Source organism: Trachypithecus francoisi, unplaced genomic scaffold, assembly GCF_009764315.1.
Source record: "Trachypithecus francoisi isolate TF-2019V2 unplaced genomic scaffold, Tfra_2.0 Lachesis_group7, whole genome shotgun sequence".
NCBI classification, from domain to species: domain Eukaryota; kingdom Metazoa; phylum Chordata; class Mammalia; order Primates; family Cercopithecidae; genus Trachypithecus; species Trachypithecus francoisi.
This window is the reverse complement of record NW_022681472.1, coordinates 73,130,507-73,151,776: the sequence shown is the minus strand read 5'-3', so window position 1 is coordinate 73,151,776 and position 21,270 is coordinate 73,130,507. Positions and strand designations below refer to the sequence as shown.

At 39.9% G+C, this 21,270-nt stretch overlaps 1 protein-coding gene across 5 annotated transcripts in view; it reads left to right on the top strand.

The window, feature by feature from the left end:
• SAMD12 (sterile alpha motif domain containing 12) overlaps positions 1-21,270 on the top strand; it is a 498,432-nt gene that overhangs the window by 219,703 nt on the left and 257,459 nt on the right. For 4 of the 5 annotated variants that reach the window (XR_004435192.1, XM_033202406.1, XM_033202405.1 and 1 more), the window contains exon 4: positions 14,987-15,127. Coding sequence is in view for 4 of the 5 variants with exons in the window: in XM_033202406.1 (XP_033058297.1) it covers positions 14,987-15,127 (141 nt within the window). In the remaining variant the exon portion in view is untranslated. Of the gene's footprint in view, positions 1-14,986; positions 15,746-21,270 lie in introns of those variants that run through there. The other variant, XM_033202403.1, reaches the window with a different exon arrangement.

The following is a 21,270-nucleotide window of genomic DNA, read 5'->3' as shown; positions in this document are numbered from 1 at the left end:
ACAGTGAAGCCACCTGGGCTGATTTAAAACCATCCAGTCAACATGGAATGTTTGTGTCAGATAATTGATTGGGTACCCCTCGACGCAGTGAAACCCTACCACAGCTTTGGTTCCCCATGAAGCAGGCTCAGAGAAGGAAATCTAACTTTCAGAAGTTTATTGGGTGGTGTCCTCATGTTCAATACTTGTGAGGGAAATGAAGGAAGCAGGACTGGGCAGAAGAAGTTGGGCTGTGATTCAGCCACAACGAGACCTCTGCCAACCCCACAGGGAGCTCTGAAGCTAAGATCGCCCTTCAAAGTTATCCTGAGTTGGACCCAGGTATCTGCGGCAGGTACCTTCATACCTCCTGCCTCCCTCATCTACCAGTCGTTGGATGCAGGCTACTCGCAGAAAAAGAGGCATGACCTTGAGCAAGATGGCTCTTCTTAGATCCGGGAAATTCCCAGAAGGACTGTCAGCTGTCAGCAGCAAGCAGCTGGGGAGTTCCTAAGTGGCAGCGCATGAAGTCCATACCAATCATTAGAACTAATTATTGTTGGGAATTGTGGTTTGATTCAGCCTAAGTTATCGGAACTCTACTTTTCTCTGGTCTTTCACACTTTAGCATTCTTTTCCACCCTTCCACAGCCGTTTATTTAAAAAAAGAAAGAAAGAAAGATTTATTGGGCCTGGTGTGATGGCTCACACCTGTAATCCCAACACTTTGGGAGATAGAAGCAGGAGGATTGCTTAAGGTCAGGAGTTCGAGACCAGCCTGGACAACATAGTGAGACCTCATCTCTACTAAAAACTTTAAAAATTGGCAGGTGTGGTGGCCTGTGCCTATATTCTCAGCTACTCGGGAGGCTGAGGTGGGAGAATCACTTGAGACCAGGAGGTCAAGGCTGCAGTGAGCTGTGATTATGCCACTGTAATCCAGCCTGAATGACAGAGTGAGACCCTGTCTCAAAACAGACACACACACACACACACATATACACATACCTTTATTGAAGTATAACTGATACACAATAAACTGCACATACTTAAAGTGTATGATGAGTTTTGACCTAGGAATATACCTGTGAAATGATTACTACAATCAAAGTAATGAGCATGTCTATCACTTCCCAAAGTTTCCTTATTTTATTTTTAATACAACTCTCTCTTCACAACCTTTCTCCCCCAGTTCCACTGATCTACTTTGTCAAGCAGTTCAGTTCAGTTTTTCTAGAACTGTATGTAAGTGGAAGTGATGGTACTTTAATGAGGGCTTGAAATAAGAAGATAAAGAAAGATTTTCTTTCTTTCCAAAAGTTCTCTTCATATAAGCAGAGAAAGACTGGGGAGCAGAGTGGGTGGAGAAGATAAGCTTTGGATTTGGAAAAACTGTAATCCAAAATTCTTCTGTCCTTTGCTACCTATATGATCATAGTCATTTTATTGATTGATTGATTGATTGAGAGATTCTCATTCTGTTGCCCAGGCTGGAGTGCAGTGGCACCATCTCGACTCACTGCAACCTTCACTGGCCAGGTTCAAGCGATTCTCCTGCCTCAGCCTTCCTTAAAATATGTTATTGAACCCATTATTGCTGGAAGAAGAATGAATGGACACTGAACTGAAGCATTTTATAACCAAATCTAAATCAGAAGAGAAAATTATACCAAAAAAAACTCACTTTTTTCTTCAACTTTTTCTTTTTTTCTAACTTTTTCTGGGTCTATTTTTATTATTATTTATGATCAATAGAAAGAGTCTTACTGATTACAGTATGTACTTGTTGGTACCCACAGTAAGCAAAGTGTTACCTAAAACAATGACTTAAACTCTTTGATGTGGGAGAACCTTGTACATGACATTTTGGTCCCTGAACACTGGCCTCAGGGTGTTGCCTAAAGAAAACCTGAGTGAACATTGCTTTTACTTTCTTTTTAAGTACATGAAATTTTTAGTGGCATCTTGGAGTTCTTAAGAGACAGCTCAATTTGAGAATTACTCTACATGTCTGAGATACACGTTTTGTAACAATAGAATTATGAAAAGGGAAAGAAGGACATCTAAGTGGCCTAGGCCTTCAAGCATAAGTCGAGAGTGAGCCCCAAATGTCAATAATCCTCTGTTCTAGAGAAAGTGAAGCAGAAAAGTTTGTCTATTCGCATATCATGTTGATGACTTTTGAAATTTGGCATGTAATAAATAGAATTTCCATTTTCTTTTTACCCCTCTATTGTTAGAAAGATTTCCCAGGGTCACCATCAGTATCCCATCCTTTCGGGTGCTCCTATCATAGTTTTCGAGTGAGGTATACCGCTCTCTGTAGGGTCTTGGGGTGACCTCTTTTCTTTAGTCTGCTTCCTGAAGACAGTGATGGTACTTTTTTTTTTTTTTTTTGAGAATACAATCTTGCTCTGTTGCCAGGCTGGAGTGCAGTGGTGCAATCTCTGCTCACCGCAAGTGAGCTCCGCCTCCCAAGTTCAAGCAATTCTCCTGTCTCAGCCTCCCGAGTAGCTGGGACTACAGGCACGCACCACCATGCCTGGCTAATTTTTTTGCGTGTATTTTAGTAGAGACGGGGTTTCACCATTTTGGCCAGGATGGTCTCGATCTCCTGACCTCGTGATCCGCCCACCTCGACCTCCCAAAGTGTTGGGATTACAGGCGTGAGCCATCGCGCCCGGCTGACAGTACTTTTTATCGTGCTTACCGCTATGAGTAGTTGCTCAGCACAACATGGGGAGAGAGGGTGTCATATTATTCTCATTTTGCCAGTGAAGAAATGCAGTCCTAGAGAGGTAAATTATCATAACAATGACCACATAGCTAATGACTGGCTAATCCAGCCCTGGGCTTTCAACTCCAAACCCAAGACCTCTTTTTTTTTTTAAACCAGAACTTTCCTAATTATTCTCATGGCCTTCATGGCCATGGCTACAGAGTTTTATCACATTACTGTTTTTGTAGCTGTTTAATGCCTGCTGGTCTTACATTTCCAGGTAGTTTTTAAGCTCCATGAAGGCAAGAGTACTGTTACCATCTCTTCTATTGAATATATCTGAAGCTGTGACAATACTTGTTAATTTTTCTACTTAAGAAATCCCTGATACTCTTAACATTTATTGTTTAAAAGTTCAAGGAAATACAAATCCCTCAGTATTAGAAAAAGAATGTCAAAGTAGACTTAAAACTTTTTTGAGCAGTACTTTGGCTATACGTACTGGCTCAAATTAATTCACATGTAGGAACCAGCATGCCCCAGTGCCTGTTCTCTTTGGCATATGAACACTATGCTTATGTGTTTGGTTGTTATGACCATGAAGTAGAATATTGAGGGGCAAGAAGATGCTTGTTAATAGACACTTTACATCCTTCTTGGCAGTTAATTTTAGAAGATACCTAATGCCCAGTGGGTTTCTCACCACCTAGTGACACTTAATAAACAGAGCATCCCAAACCTGTGTATACAAATGCTGACAAATAAAAGTACCAAGAGGTTTGGTCTACCTATCAAAAACAGAAAAGACCTTGAAGGTTGTTTATTTTATCATAAATCTTCCATTATAGTCTCCATTATGTTGGTACTAGACTTCCTTGCTTGAAAAAATCTGCTCAGAGGTACAAGGCAAGTAATTACTGAGTCTTCCCAGGGACTAAGACAAAATTCCCGAACAAAATGTTTTAGGGTTTTTAAAAATTAATTTTTGGATGAGATTTGGTCATTGCATGTACTAACTAACACTGTAGAATATTTAACCTTTAACTTACTGTTTGTGAGCTCTATATTCCTTCCTGGAGAGCTAAAAACAATGCAGGGTCACATTTTCTGTTTGAAAAGCACTGTAATATATTTCTTTCTGAATTTATATTTCAGGTGGGAATTAATGTTATTCCAATTTTCTCCTATTAACATCAGCACCTGAATATATTCAGTCAAAATAATAGATTGTCTAAAATAGTCTTTTTACCCAAGACAGGTAAAAAAAAATCAATATACAGTTCCCATCAGTATGGTAAATTACAGTAACCACAGTGCAAATTTCCATTAACCCTTCTCTTCCTTGGCCCGGAGAAGGGGCCTTCAATTAACTGCTAATCATCTAAATGTAACCAAGTGAGTGACCGGGCTTGACGGTGGGCTGTGCTCTCAGGTAGAAGTGAGAGGAGACTTATTGGTCTTGGAAGGTTTTGTGTGTATTCTTGCCAGGAAATGAGGCAATGGGTTGGCTGACCTTTGAGTCCTTGCTAGCTCTGGTATTGGGTGATTCGTAGTCACCTTCAGGAAATCAGACGTTGGGCTGGGGGTTACTTAAGAAGCTGGATTTGCAATGCATCTCTAGGTTATGAAAAATGAAGGGCTAGCTCAGACTTGGTCTTGGTTGGCTATTGATTTAGAATAGTCTGCACAGAATGGAATCACAGAACTTGGAGTCCATTCCTAAAGTCAGTCAAAATCCTGCAAACAAGGCTGCCTGAATTCCTTTGCACTGAAAGTTGGAGGGACATGGAAGAAGGATTAAAAGTTAAATTTGGGCCAGGCACGGTGGCTCACGCCTGTAATCCCAGCACTTTGGGAGGCCGAGGCAGGTAGATCATGAGGTCAGGATATGGAGACCATCCTGGCTAACACAGTGAAACCCCATCTCTACTAAAAAATTTAAAAAAAATTATCTGGGCATGGTGGCGGGTGCCCATTGTCCCAGCTACTCGGGAGGCTGAGGCAGGAGAATGGCATGAACCCAGAAGGCAGAGCTTGCAGTAAGCCGAGATTGCACCACTGCACTCCAGCCTGGGTGACAGAATGAGACTCTGTCTCAAAAAAAAAAAAAAGTTAAATTTGAAATAGCAACTTGTAAGCCAACTATGACCCATATATACGTAATTTGTTTGGCTCTCATAGTATGGAAAAAATTAGCCAATTTTAAATTGGAAGATTTCATAGAACTTCTGGATTTTCACTTGTATCTAACTTAAAAGAAGTAGCAATACTTAGCTTGTGTTCTAGCATAGCAAGAATGGATTGGAATTGCCCATTTTAGGGAAAAAAAATTGTCCAGTCCACTACTGTCTATCTTTTCTATTTTTTTTTCTTTTTTGAGATGGAGTCTTGCTCTGTCACCCAGGTTGGAGTGCAGTGGCATGATCTCAGTTCACTATTACCTGCTCCTCCCGGGTTCAAGTGATTCTTCTGCCTCAGCCTCCCCAGTAGCTGAAATTACAGGTGTGTACCACCATGACTGGCTAATTTTTTTTCTTTTTTCTTTTTTTATATTTTTAGTAGAGACAGGGTTTCACCACATTGGCCAGACTGGCCTCGAACTCCTGACCGCAGGTGATCTGCCCGCCCCAGCCTCCCAAAGTGCTGGGATTACAGGCATAGGCCACTGCACCGGACTTCAGTCTACCTTTTCTTCGTCATCCCTTAGAGCAGTTCTCTTTACACAATTATGTTTCCTTACAAGAGCATCTGAGTTTATAACCTCTGGTATAATTTTATAAGGAGGTTGCCCTGATGCATCACGCATACGTAAATATGCAGTCAGATTAAGGTACACTTCAAATAATTTGTAAGAAATTCTAACTAAAATACATTTACTGATGATTAACTTTTTGAGAACCAATTACTATAAGTTCATATCATTCTTACCCACTTACACCATGATAGGCTTTTGTGAAATGGGGAGAGGGATGGCAGTACTGTGACTTAACTGAGAATCCCTCATAAACTAGGATGTTTAAGTCAAGATTCTCTTGGTGCAAGTGGTACAAATGAGCTCCACTAGCTTATCCCCGTCCGCTGCCACATATTGACTTACATAACCAAGAGTGCAGGGGTATCTGACTTCAGGCCAGAATGTATTTAAGAAACCAATTAATGTTCTTTCTCTCTTTTTCTCTGCCTTTCTCCTCTCACCCCACTTTTCTCTTTCCCAGCTCTGGTCTCTCTGTTGGCTTAATTCTCTAGGAAATTCCCTCCATAGGGTGGTAAAGACATCCACTAACAGCAAGTCTAGCATTATATTGTCCCTTGGGACATAGTTTAAGAAAGAAAGAGAATTTTCTTCTTAGTGGCCATAACGATCCCAGCAAAGAAATGTATATATTCTGGCCTGGGTCACATACCCAGGATTAATTTAACAAGTGTCTTTTTGCTGCCTACGTTGAGTAAGGCTCTTGTGAGGTGCTTGAGAACCTCAAGGAAGCCCTGCTTTCATGGAGCTTACTTACATTATGGGAAGGGGTGGGAGTGAATCCAAAGATAAACATAAAAAGCAAGAAAATTATATAGTATTTTAGAAGTAAAAAGTACTACAGGGACATTGCTTTTAAGTGTTAAAAACCCCACCAGGTGAGAAAAAGCAGCACTCAAAAGACAAAAGAGAGCTGCTTTTATCAGGAATAAGTAGAGATGTAGTGTAGGCAAAAATAAAGTGTGTATAATATTAGTTCTACAAATTAGTTTTACTGTTGGGAATATCATCATTTGTATCTCACCTCTGCGGCTTTGGGGTGGAAGGTAAAAATAAAGGAAGAGACTCACACCAAGCATGAAATGGCAAGTATAGCCCTGCAATAACTCCTTGCTGCATGTTTCACACACAGCCATATAGAGCTTCTAGTTCTTCAGTCTCCATCTTTGCCTGTGCTGTTGCCTGTGCCTTGAATGCCCTTCATCTTGATTTTTTTGTTTTTGTTGAAGGTCCCCAGATGAGTTAAATGTCCCTCTTTGGGCTTGCAAAGAACCCATGTTTGTCCCTCTGGCAGGGAAATTATCTTATTTATCCTTGTCTACTCGTTTCCAGGAGTAGAGCGGGTTCAGTCCACAGTGCCCATACAAACAGTCTATGAATCTGTTTGATGGTTGCTTTCAGAGACCCATTATTTCCCTGTCATTCTCCACCAAGTGAACCATTACGCCCTTGTGCACAGTGATACTATGACAATGTTCCCACTGCTTGCGTTTAAGCCCTCAGAGGTGAAGACGTTTTCCTGACCCTCAGCCTCTCATTTGCTCATGACTTCTGTTCCCTATGCAAGAAGTGGCCTTGAGGAGCACGTAGGTTTGTGTAAAGAATCTCTGGGTGGCAGTTTAGGGAAGTGGTCTTGAGCATGGTTTCTGCCTATATTTGTATCCCAGAACTGCAGGTTATTAGGTACAAGGCCTTTAGCTGTTTTATAGCTCTTAATAATAGATAATAGATAATAATAATAGATAATAATAGTACCTTTAGAAAACTGTTGAAAATGAGATAATCTATGTAAAGCTACTAGGATAGTGTTTAACAGAGTAACTGCACCATAGGCATTTGGTATTATTATTACAGTTATGAGGAGGAGGAGGGGAGGAGGAGGAGGAAGAGTAAGAAGAGGTGGTGGCCAGTCAAGGAACAGTAGTATCCAAATTGTGTTATTGTGGTTTCAAGTTGCAAAAGTCCTGTGTACGTATTATTTCACTTGACTCTCATGGTCGTTCTATGAGATAATGTAGTTTTCATCGCCATTGTAGAGATGAGTAAATTAAGACTCAGATTGTGCTTTCCTAGGCATTTATCTACACCTTTTAGCTGTGATCCCATGCTTTCGTGGTTTTGCCTCTCTGTTTCTTTGTTCCCAAAATTCCAGTTTTGGGGTAATGGCATGATTGGAGAAACACAAATTTGGTCCATGGGACACTGGTTGTATGCCCCATGCCTGTTACTCTGGCCCAGCCAGGACTGGGGTGGAGCCAGAGGCATTCGCTTAGTGCATGACCCGGACCTTTACCTGAGAGCAGTTTTGGAGCTAACCCAGTGCACAAAGGGCCGTTTATTTGGGGAACTGTCCAGTGATCTATTTCTGGCAGAAAAGAGGCCTTGTAATTCATCCTATTCTGGGAAAAGTGGCACCCCCACCAACCACATGCAGTGGCACTGAGATTTCCCAATAGAACAGGGTCTGAAGCCACTCTTGGCTCACCTCCACCTTCCCCTGTCATTTCCAATCATGTCTTATGACATGCAGTCATTTATCTTGAAAAGTTGTGCCAGGCTGTCTGTTGCAATTCTCTGAGCAGAAGATGAAGGGCACCTGTAATAGAGACCAGAAACCAGGCTGGCCTTGAAAGTCAGAGACATGGTCTACACCTAAGTCTCTACCTCATCTTCTTAGGCAGGACACTTTCTCTGTGCCTCACTTCTCCATGTGAGGCACAATGAATCCTGTGTGGTAGTCAGAAACTCAAATGTTCCTTTCAGCTGTGGTAGGCTGAATAATATCCACCCAACAGCATCAGGTCTTAATCCCTGAAACCTGAAAATGTTACAAGGCCAAAGGGTCTTTGCAAATGTATTAAGTTGAGGATCTTCACAAGGGAAGATTATCCCCGGTTATTCAGATGGGCCCCACATCCAATCCCAAGTGCCCTCGTAAGACAAAGGCAGAGTGAGATTGTACACACACAAGAGGAGAAGGTGATAGAATGGAGGCAGAGATTTGTGGCCACATGCAAAGGGGTGCTGGCAGCTGGCAGAAACAGGCGTATCAGAGAATGTGTTGTGCCCTACTGGAGTGTGGGCCCTTCCGACACATTGATGTTAGCCCAATGGAACAGATGCTGAACTGACTTCCAGAACTCTGAGGAGTAAATTTCTATTGTTTGAAGTGCCTGTGTTTGTGATAGTTTGTTATGGCAACCATAGGAAATGAATACACTGCTCTGTGACTCAATTATCCCTCACCTTTCCTTGTGGCTCATCTGCTCAGCAAGGGTTTGTAGTCTCAGTTGGTGTGTGTTCAAAAATAGAAAAAGGCACTCGTCTTTCTTTAGGCCTCATTTAGTCTCCTGTTCTCTATTGCTTTCAACTGGGATGTATATGTTTCTGTGGTCACCACAACAAAATGGAGCATCTTCCCTCTATTTGTTCAGTTTCTTGTTGTTTTACCAGACAGCTTCTAATCAAGTCTTTTACATCTTTTCTGATATAAGTAATTTAATAGTCTTGAGAGCATCAATTTGTGGTAAAGAAGATAACCTTTATGTTAATTTAACAGCACTAAGGATATGTGCTCAATAAATACTTATGAGCACTACTGTGTGCCAGCACACAGGCAGCACTAGGGAATCCCGAGGGTAGCAGGGCACCTGACAGGAGAGACCCCCCTCAGAATGTTAGGGTTCTCCAGAGAAAACCAAGAGGGTATATGCACAGTATGAGCATATGTATACACATATATACATATACATGTATATACAGCAGGAGATTTATTTAAGAAATTGGCCTATTTCATTATGAAGGCTGGCAAATCCAGAATCTGCAGAACCAGTGTCCCAGTTGGAGTTGAAAGGCCAGAAACTGCTGTAGAACCAGGAAGAGTTAACATCCTAGTTTGAGTCCAAAGGCTGGCAGGCTGCTATAAAATTAAGAACCAATGTCCCAGTGCAAAGGCCATCAGGCAGGAGAATTCTGTCTTCGTCTAGGAGGGGTCAGCATTTTGTTCTACTCAGGCCTTCAGTGCTTAGATGAGGCCCACCCACATTATGGAGGGCAGTCTGCATTATCCACTTCACCAACTGAAATGTTAATCTGATCTCCAAACACCCAGAATAATGTTTGACTAAGTACCTGGGTACTTCATAACCAAGTCAAGCTGGCATATAAAAATAACCGTCGCACTTGCTCTTGTGTTGATGGTGTTCTAGTGGAGCACCTACAGTCATGCTTTTTCTATGTATGCTCAAGCCTCAGATTGCAGCAAAACTCTAATTTTCCAAGATTGCTAGCAGAGTACCATGTTCCTGCTGCGGGAACATCCTCACTGAATATTCCCTGGCCCAAGCCTCTACAAGGAGTTCTGGGGAATGTTTTTAGCTCTGAGGGCACCGAATGAGGTTAAACAATACAGAGCTGGGTTGTAAGAGGTCCTTCTGATAAGTTCCGCCAGGATATGCCTATGCTTACGTTACCCCCACTCAATTCAGAGCTTTGGGGTTCGAGGTGAGTACTGAAGGAATAACAACATTCAAGAAAAGAAGAATATTTTAATTGTTTTTCTTTGTTTAATACTGTCGTGTTTATTCTTCTCCATATCTCAAGTGCTCTCTAAAGAAAAAATAGCAGTAATACTGCCAGGATTTCCTCCTTCCAATGCATCCTCTCTTGAGCAGTGACTCAATTTCTTGCTCGGAAATCGTACCCCCAGACATTGGTGGCTCAGGTTGAAAATGTGAGTCATCTCCGATGTCTGTCTTTCCCTCAGACCCCACTTCTGGGCATTGTAAAGCTAATAAAAATATATCCAGAATTTTACTATTTCTTATTACTTCTTCCCCACCACGCCAGTACAAAGACATTGTTACCTCCTGTTTAGATCACTTTGGTAGTCCACAGACTCCTCCTTGCTCCTACACATGCCTCTGCCCCGAATCCATTCTCCACATAGTGATCAGAGAGATTCTTTTTAATACCTGATATCATGCCCAAGTTACCCTTGCTCAGAACTTTTCATGTTCGGAAGAATAAAATCCAGAGTCCTCTCCAGGGCTTCCGAGGCCCTGTTTGATCTGACCCTGTCTTCTCTGAGACTTCATTTCTGACCATTCTCTTATCTCACCTGCTCGGCCCTAGTGACACTAGTCTCCCTGTCATCCCTCTAATTGCGTTGACACTTCTATTCCCTCATTCTCCTTTCTGGTTCCAGCCTTACCCCTTCAGAGAGGCCTTTCCTATCCTAACCACCCCAACTACAATAGCCCCCCTCTTTTTAATAGGGGTCCCTGTCTGCCCCTTCATTCTGCTTTCTCTTCAGAGCACTTATGACTATCTGGGATCATACATCTGTCTCTAGATCTAAATCTAGTTGTCGGTTTATTTGTGTATCACCTTCCTCCAACACTAAATGGTGAGCTCCATGCAGGCAGAAGATACTACTCATCTCCATATCCACAGCACCCCGAATAGTGGCAGACACATAATGGTGATCGATAAATGCTTGTTAAAGGAAAAGAGTAAAAAGCAGGGAGTAAGAGCAAGTGAAAAACTTTAAGCTTCTTCTAACCCCAAGGGTCTGTGAGTTGGTGAAGGGCCCAGCAGCCCAGGTCACCTAATTACTGTTATAACAAGTTTGATTGTATCAGGCAATTCAGTTGTTGCTTCTTGTTTGAGATTGAGTTGATTTTTCACTCCTTGGCCCTTCTCTGTATTGTCAGAGGACCGCAGAACAAGGTGACCAAGGTGACCTATGAGCAGAGGCAGGGAATGTTCAAGTTGGGACGGTGCTCCTGTGTTATCTGTCTACAATGGCAACCCCCCTCTTCATTCATGTGGCAACTTTAAAAAAAATTTGCTCTATCAGTAGGTTTTGTCTAACTCTTGCTTCCTCCTTAAGTCCTAGCATTTCTTAGCATTCATCACCTACTCATAGACATTTGCCATGAGTTACCTTCCTTGTCAGCCTGAAGGCTTCAAAAGTGACTCTGTCTGCTGTGTTCATCACTGTATCCAGGGGGAGTGACAAAGTAACAGAGGCATAGTGAGTGCTCAATAAGTGTTTGTTGAACTAACAATTGAATTTTATGATAAACAACAAAAATTAACATAAATGATAAAATAATTTGATGATTGCTTACTTACCACTTTCTTGCTATCTCATCAAAACAGTACCCCACTTATTTGGACATTTGTTTTTTTTGTATTCATCAGGAGGTGGTGGACTAGGAGATTGATGGCATATTTACTCCTAGAAATAATTTAATTATTACAGAAATTTTCCAGAACCATCAATCCATAGAAACCATCCAAAGAAGACCATGAATCAGATTTTGTTAATAAGATTTTTGGTGTACAGATCATGCTCTTCTCTAGAAGTGACTTTATCAGGAAATTTTAAAAGAATTTTTACCCTTAATCTTTCTTGAAAACTAACCCTTTCATTTTCCTACCAAGGAAGATAAAGCACAACTGAATGTAGAGTGGGAAAAATTAGGACGAGCGCTCATGTTTTAATTATTCTTTAACTTCTCAATTTCTCTTCCAACAGAGTAGAAATAATTCTCAGGATTTGGATTAAATAATTTGAACAGCTGGACATTTAATATGTGAAATGTTCATAAGCATGCTTGTTTGTATCACACAGTCAGAAAATGAACAGATTTTTATGACTGACAAAATTTTCTGACTCGTATATTTAAACCCAATGCAATTAACCCACCAAAGTAGAAATAACATTCTAGTAGGGCTATGTATCTTTACTTTGACCAATCAGATGCATTTATGAAAAGGCTGGGACTACAGGTTTACAGGAAGACATCAAACAAAGGAAAGTTGAACTGTGTGCGCTGGAATAAAACCCTGCCTCTGATGCCTTAACACTGTGTTCTAACCATGGCCCAGCCAGCTTAAGACAAAAGCAGCCGCGTGTCTTATCAGCGCCTCGGCAGCTCTTGCTAGGAAATGCCACAGCTTGCAAAACCACAGCCCAAATAATTGGGAACAGAAAGGAGGGAGGGTGATATACATTTTTATGTTGGGAAGGATTAAGATTATCAGAGCTTCAGGGAGTGTTTTATGCAGCATTTGTAAGTTTATGACACGTATAAAGATGTAGATGTCTGTTATTTGGAGGCCAATTATCCATATAAATGATATTTAAGCCCTATTCTTTGTTTTCTGAGTAAAACTTCTGGACTAAGGTCTGACAGTGAGCAAAGCATTGGACTGCAGGGCTGTCCTGGAAGCCCGGCACTCAGGCTCACCTCTCCTTAGCACTCCTCTGCTTTTTACCTTTGTTTGTGCCAGCAACCAGAAATGGGGAAAGGAAAGGAAATCTAAAGCCATCTGTTTGACTTCTTAAAAACATGTAAATTCCAGTCACAAGGCCAACTGCTGCTATAACAGATTATTACAAACTTCCATGGCTTTAAACAACACAAATGTATTGTCTTACACTGACGGGGGTCAGAAGTCCAAAAATGGGTCTCATAAGGCTAAACTCAGCAAGTTAGTGGAGCTGTTTTCTAGAGGGTGTGGGAGATAACTCATTTCCTTGCCTTTTCCAGCTTTTAGAGGCTGCCTGAATTCCTTGGCTCTTGGCCACTTCACTTTGACCTCTGCTTCCATTGTCACATCTTTCTCTGGCTCTCCTATCTCCCTCTTTCACTTCTAAGGACCCTTGTGATTAGATTGAACTCACCTGGATAATGAAAGGTGCTCTCCCATCTCAAGATCCTCCTTACTTTAATCACATTTGCAAAGTCCCTTTTGTGATGTAAGGTAAGAAATTAACAGGTTCCAGAGATAAGAACAAGGACATCTTTAGGGGCCCATTAGTACACCAACCACAGAACGCAATGGAAATTACTGGAGTCCAATTTTGTCCTTTCCTTCCTTTTCTCATGACCACCACTATCTGCCTGGTGTTGCCAAGCCTGAGCTGTAGTTATGTAGGATTCCTCTCACAAATGCAGGTTCCACTGAAGCTTCAGACCTCCACCCCCAACCACTGCAATCATGCACACATCCAAGAGCTCACTTTCTCTTTAGGCATTTGTCCGGGGCCACATCTATATTAGCATAATTCTCACTAGTGCTGCTTATTAAGCATCTCACTTCTGGGCACATATTGGGAGTACAATTAGTGGCCTTTCTGTGTGTGGAAATGTTCATGCAACTAGTTCTGGCCAATGATATATAAATGACTCTAAGCTGAGCATTTCATTGATAGCATGAAGATTTTCTAGCGCCTTCTCTCCTCCCTCTTCTTACATTGATCAGCAGTGTTCAAGATGGGTAGACTTGTAGTTTGGCATGCAGAACAAACTGGAAGCAATGTTTGTTGTAGCCACTGATATGTTGGAATTGTTTTTTACAACAGCATATAAACTAACTTATCCTGAATGATGCACTTAGCAAAGGTTAAAAGGAAGGAAACTAGAAGCATAAACAACACAAACTGCTGCTAACTGGTTTTCTCCATTCGCCTGTCTCCTCATGAAATGTATATGATGATATACCTGAAGACATCATTCATCACATGTAGTTGACTCTGTCTCTTCTTCATCTGTGGAAATGAGAAAAGATCTGCAGATATGATGAGTAGGAATGTTGGAGAAGAGTAGAGGTGGTGCTATGGGCATTTAGCAATGATCACTCTTTATTTCTTGCAGTAAACCCTCAAAATGGAAATATACTTATTTTAGGGCAAGCACAGAGTGGGGAAGAATTTGATGGAAATCACAGTAGGAAGAGAAGTATACAGGGAAAGAAAGATTGAAGAGAGGCCATGCCAGCTGACCGTAGCCCAGGGTGTCTGCACATTGTAGGCATTCACACCTCGAGGTGCCTTGTTTTTCAACTCTTTGGATGCTCTTTTACCCTGCTCTTCTCCCTCTCAGCCCTGCTAGAACCCTTGCATTAGACCAGTAATTGGGATTAAGGCATAACTTCCACCAGCTAGAGATGGAACCTCCAGCCCATCAGGGGTACAGCAGGAGTGTCAATTGCCTGCAGATTAAAACTGGACTTTAAATGCATGTTTCACAGAAATGTTATTATACCCTGTGTTACACATTGCTAGAGTTAATATATGTACCACTGTTAGAGCATCCAGTTCTTCAGCTGGGTTGTAAGTGAGTTGTCAGTGACTTGGGCTCCTGTGGGCCAGCCTGAGAATCCATTCCCCGATGAAGAGCATTGTTTCTATGGAAACCTGCAATTTGTGACCCAAATATCCAGGTTAAGGTTTTCCTATTTTATCTAACTGAATGTATGAGTCACACATTCTAACTGAATGTGTGAGTCAGTGGGGTTTCCCAATGTTCAATTAAAAGTTAGGGTTCTCTTTTAAATATGTATGTATTTTTTCACCCGGATAATCCATTTGTGTCAGCAATAATAATGGAGGACTTTTATTCTAAAATGTCTGTGTTTAGGTAGAAACTTCTGTGATGGCAGGGTTAGTCAAGACCAAAATGGACATCTTTCTTCAGCAAGTAGTTCATTTGCTTTTCCTTTTATTTCTTAAAACCCTGCAGGGCGAGCCCTGCTGAGACTTACTGACAAAAAGCTTGAGCGAATGGGGATTGCCCAGGAGAACCTCCGGCAGCACATCTTACAACAGGTGCTCCAGCTGAAGGTGCGAGAAGAAGTCAGAAATCTACAGTTACTCACACAAGGTACCCTGTTGCTTCCTGATGGGTGGATGGAAGGGGAGATGGGAAGAAATAAAACCTTACTATTAGGACAGATGGAAGCCGGGGAGAATTTGTTACTATTTCTTCGCAGAATTTCCTTCCTAGAAAATAGTACACAGATTTAAAGATTACTTCCCTTTGAAAACATTTTTCATAGCTCACTAGAGAAAAGGATGCACAGATAAGTAATGGATGAGCAAACAGAATTACCTGAGCTAACTTCAAGGTCGTCACATACAGTTGTATGGATTGTATACTGCACAACCCCAAAGAATACCAGTCACATCAATCGGGATACTATTGCACTCACTAGTGTTGTATAGTATGCAGCCTGCACAACTGTACAGTCCAGCTCTAGCTATCTTCACCTGCGCCAGTTGTGAGGGTGCTTTAGAATTCGAGTGATTCTGTAGTTAAGATGATCAGTGATATAAGTGGAGTTTTTATTGTATTTTTATTTTGCTTTTCACTGGTTACTGGGAGAAAAACATTTTAGATATGTATAACTATATGTGAATGTTTTATACACATACACTTTAGAGATTGTAAGAACCCCATTTAGCTTCTTGAAAGAATAATTTTTAAAATAGACTATAGTGAATCTAGGACCAGACTGTTAAGCGTATATAATTCTTAACAGTAATTATAAATAACTTCAATATGATAAGAGCACTTAAGATCTCAATAACTGTGAAAGTGACAAAATAAAACTAGAATTCTAAGAAAGCCGTAAGTTACACTATATGTAACTTATATGTCTACATACGATTTGGATACTATCAACCTTCATTGGCTATAAACTTTATTTGTTTTATTTTAGTGTCCATTGTACATCATTTTAAATGAAAGGATGATAAAATATGTGTTTTTGAGAGCCTTGAGTATTTGTCATTCTGCAGAATATTGTAATTGCATGCGTACTGATATTGGAGAAATCTGGGTCAGCCAAGTTTCATGTTATTGCATTTAGATTAACCTAGTAATAGTTCATTTGCCTAGAGGAAATAATGTGCTCCCTGCAAGATGACTATTCTAGAAGGATAAATATAGACTTCAAGTGAGCATAAAATAGTATTGTTTGTTTCATCTGCATTATTTGCATTTTGTCCCCAGAGACTTCCAATGGTGAATTTACTGGTATACTAAGTGATTTAAATTTGAATGTGAAGTACTGATACGCTTTTAAGTTTCTTTTAAGAAGTAGATAGAAATATGAAGATTATGATAAGAAAGTTTATCACAGTGCTATTTGGAAAACGGAAAATTTACAAGAGATGTAGAGGTCCAGCAATATGAAAATAATCATGTAATTCTGCTTAAATTCATAAGATTCAGTATAATGCCCAGTTATGAAAATTACGTCTTTAAAGAATACACAACAACATGGGAAATAACTGAAGTCATACAAGGTGGGGGAAAAGGTCATGTGTAAAATCGAATGCATAATATAAGCCCAATTTTGTAAAAACCATATATTCTTATATCTACAGAAAAAAAGGACTGCAAGTAAATATGCCAACCATTTTAATAAGGGATCTCTCTGGATTGTGGGATAAGTGGGTGATTTAAATTCTTATTTCTTCTATATTTTCCAAATCTTCTGCAAATTCATATTACAATTACAATCAGAAAATACAAACATGCATTTTTTTAAGCTTCAACCACAAGCATAGCTGCCCAGCTTCTGTTTAGTGTCTATGGTTTTCACAGCTCATTTTTTTTTTCCCCTGTGGTGATGATCTATAGAATGAGACCTAAACTCACGTGTGATGTTTTGTGTGTGCCTTTGACTCTTTTCCTCTTCTAGTGTCAGCTTGTAGTGTGTTTGCTTTGGAGAATCATTTTCTACAGCTCTCATTGCCCTAAATGCATAATATATAAGATTTTTCCTAAGATAGTGCTCAGGTTTATTAAACTAAATATACATGTGTGTTCTGGGAAGTTAATGCCCACTTCAGCCCTTTCAATTCAGTTGTTGTCACTTTCTTTAGCTTTGAAAAACTGTACATTTTAAATTCTTTCATTCAGTTCCCTTTGGAAGACCGCATTGTTCTCTACCTCTTGGATATTTTGTCTGTGCTGACATTACCTCTTTTATTGCTTGTTCTTCACCTGTTTTCTTTTTGGTTTTGGTTTTTTCAAGACAGAGTCTCACACTGTTGCCCAGGCTGGAGTGCAGTGGCACAATCTTGACTCACTTTAACCTCTGCCTCCCAGGTTGAAGTGATTCTCATGACTCAGCCTCCCAAGTATCTGGGATTACAGGCATGCACCACCACACCAGGCTAATTTTTTGTATTTTCAGTAGAGATGAGGTTTTGCCATGTTGGCCGAGTTGGTCTCAAATTCCTGGACTCAAGTGATCCGCCCACCTCGGCCTCCCAAAGTGCTGGGATTTCAGGCATGAGCCAGTTCTTCACATGTTAATATTCAAACTCATGTTATGTCAGGCATCCTTCAGAAAATACATAGCCTTATTGAAGCATTAGTTTCTTTAAAAAAAAAAAAAAACAGAAAACAAAATTGACAAGTTGTTTTTATGTCTTATGACTGATAATAAAAGTTCTAAAGACAGTCAGGTAAGTGTAAAATATTTTGGGTCTAGGTTTGCTATAATAAAAATATTAGAATTTCATTCCACTCAGGTGAACTGAAAAGTTTAAAATATATATCATATAGAAATTCACCATAGAGGTAATAGATAATTTAGTAATGAATATTTGATTCTTCATCTCTGTAAATATTATTCAGCAGAAACAATATGCTGAATATGTACAAACAAAGACTTTGGAATGTTTTTGGAAATCTTTGGGCTTCCCGCTTCAAGAGGGTGAATCACAGTTGTTATCCATAGAGATGGAGTATCCTTCCATGGCTCACGTGGGGCTGTCACTCTGGTGTAATGCATTTAATTTCTGTTGCTGATGATTATCTAACATGTTCAGGCTGCGGTAACAAAATGCCATAACCTAGGTAGCTTATAAACAACAAAAATTTCTCTCTCACAATTCTGAAGGCTGAGAAGTCCAAGATCAGGGCACCAGCAGATTCAGTGCCTGATGAGGGCCCACTTCCTCACAGATGGCCTTCTAATCATTGTAACGTCACGTGGGGCGAGATCTCTGTGGGGTTGCTTTTTCAAGAGCACCAATCCCATACATGAGGGCTGTACCCCCATGACCTGGTCACCACGCAAGGGCCCGCCGTCCAATGCCATCACCTTGAGGGTTAGGATTTCAATACATAAATTTTGAGAAGACATAACATTTAGACCATTGCATTGATATTTAACAAGTATTTACTAACCAACACATTTTAAGAAGAGTTATCACTTTCAAACTAGTCCATTTTTGAGGAAAGGAATTTATTTTTAAAATGATTGCATTTCTTAGGAGTTTTCTTCTTGCCTTTGGAGGCAATTTCAAAATATAGTTTCTTGGAAACAACTTAACTGTCCATCTTTAGGGGAATAGCAAATTAAATTATGGTACATCCAGGCACTGGTGTACGCTTAGCTATAAATACGAGAATGAAGAATACTAATATGGCAGGATCTCTGGTATGCTATGAGATGTGAAAAAAGCAAGGTGCAGAACAATGTGTACTATATTTGAACAATGCGTATAGTATACTACATTTGCCAAAGAGGGGGAAATAAAAATGTATATCCATATGTGCTTTGTTTTAAGGAAATGCTGAATGATGTACAAGAAGCTAATATAAGCTGCACCTGTGGGACAGGGAAGATGGTGGATGGAGAGAGGGTGTGTGCCTTTTATGTCACTTTGTTTTATGAAATGTATGAGTATATTAACTATTTAAAGGAATAAAATTTTTTAAAAGAAACAAGAAAGAAAAAGGGTGAATTTTGGCATCAGACAGGCCCAAATTTTAAATCTTGTACCTAACACATTTTGCTGTGCTCACCAAATAGGGATGTTGTAAGAATTAAGGGAGCTAAGATATGTAAATCACTCAGTACAGTAGGATAGTAAATACAGAATGTTGTTGGCTATCAGTAATAGAAGCCACACAATTTAATCAACCTCATACATTTATAATAATCGTTGTTTTTATAACTTCTTTATAGAGATATAATTCACATAACATACAACTTACCCACTTAAAGCTTAAAATTCAGTGACGTTTAGTGTGTAAAGAGAGTGGTGCAACCATCACAATAATTTTTAAAACATTTTCACTAACCCAAGAAGAAACTCTGTACCCATTAACAGTCATTCCCCATTTCTTCCCAATGCCGCCAACACCAGCTCCTGGAATCCCAATTGCTTAGCAGGGATATGTGCTGAGAAATACATTGTTATGTGATTCCATCATTATGGGAACATGATAGAGTATATTTAGACAAACCGAGATGGTATAGCCTGCTACACACCTAGGCTAATTGGTATAGCCTGTTGCTCTTAGGCTGCAGCATGTTACTGTACTAACTACTGCAGGCAATTGTAACACAATAGTATTTGTGTATCTAGACATATCTAAACATACAAAATGTACAATAAAACTTTGGTATAATCATCTTATAGGACCACCATCGTATATGTGGTTTGTCATTGACTGAAACATTATGTGGTGTGTGACTCTAATCTACTTTCTGTCCATCTGCCTATTCAGGACATTTTCGGTAACTGGAGTCATACAATATGTGGTCTTCTGTGATTGGATAATTTCAGTTAGGATAATGATTTTTAAGATTCACCCATGTTGTAAGCCTGTGTCAGTATTTATTTTCTTTTTATTGCTGAGTAATATCCCATTGTATTACTATACCACATTTTATTTATCCATCAGTTGATGGATTGTTTGTGAATTTTGGTTATTAATAATGGTGCTTTGAACATTTTTGTGCAAGTTTTTGCATGGACACATGTTTTCATTTGTCATGGATACATATGGAGGAGTTAAGTTTCTGGGTCGTATGGTAACTCCATGTGTATGAAAGCCAAGGTGATTTCACCATTTTACATTCCCACCAGCAGTGTATGAGAAATCAATTTCAACACATCCTCACCAACACTGGCTATTGTCTGTCTTTATTATAGCCATTCCAGTGTGTGTAAAGTGGTATCTCATTATTGTTTTGATTTGCATTTCCTTGATGGCTAATGATACTGCACACCTTTGCATGTACTTACTGCTTATTTGTGTATCTGCTTTAGAAAAATATCTACTCCGATTCTTAGATTGTTTTTTAATTGGGGTATTTGTTTTTTCCAAGCTTTATTTTTGATCCACAGTGTTTCAGTACTTGATTGTCCACCTTAAATACAAGATCTGGAATTAAACATTTGGCTACCATTTCCAAGGAAGAACTACATCCTTAAAGGATGCAGTAATTCCCATACCGAAGACATTCAAAGCAACCTGTCACAGAGTTGGAAATCAATCCCAAACTGAACAAAGGAATGCACGCTAAGATTTTCTCTCAAGGAAACAACACTCTTTGGGATGTAGAAATTAAACGTACACACACACACAAACACATCAAATTAATTGCATCGGTTTGTAATCAGAACTTTAAATTATATATGATCATTTGTACGCTCATTCCGTAGTGTTTCTAGAGGCAATAAAATAACAGATAACTAAGCCTACTTTTCTGTCTTTCGATTACTGTTTTAAAATGTGCCTTAAGCTTTTGATTCCACACTAATTGTTTTTACACAGTTGGCCAGGAGCTCCATGACAGTGGCCAAAATGGTCACAAATGGACCGAAAGAGCTCTACCTGGCCACCGTGGGTTATTTGAACACGGAAAAGAGGAATTCTTTGCCCCCTTTTTTCTTGCTTTCCTCGTTCTGGCTGCTGACAAAAACTGTAAGGCATTTGAAAATTTTTGTATGTTGCATGCATAGTTGATATATCAGTATATAAGCACTAGCACTGAATCATGACAAAAGTTCCTGAAACAGATCATTATCTAAATCCAGAGCCATCCTTACATTGAAATCCTGACCTCTGATTCCCCCTGCTCTTATTCTCAATGGCCTGCTTACCATGTGATATTTGCAAGTAACATAGTCAATGCTTGGACTTGCTTTCATGTCATCCCTTTGGTGCCTTTAAGGTGATTCTCTCCTCTGTGTAGCCTTTTGGTGTTCTGT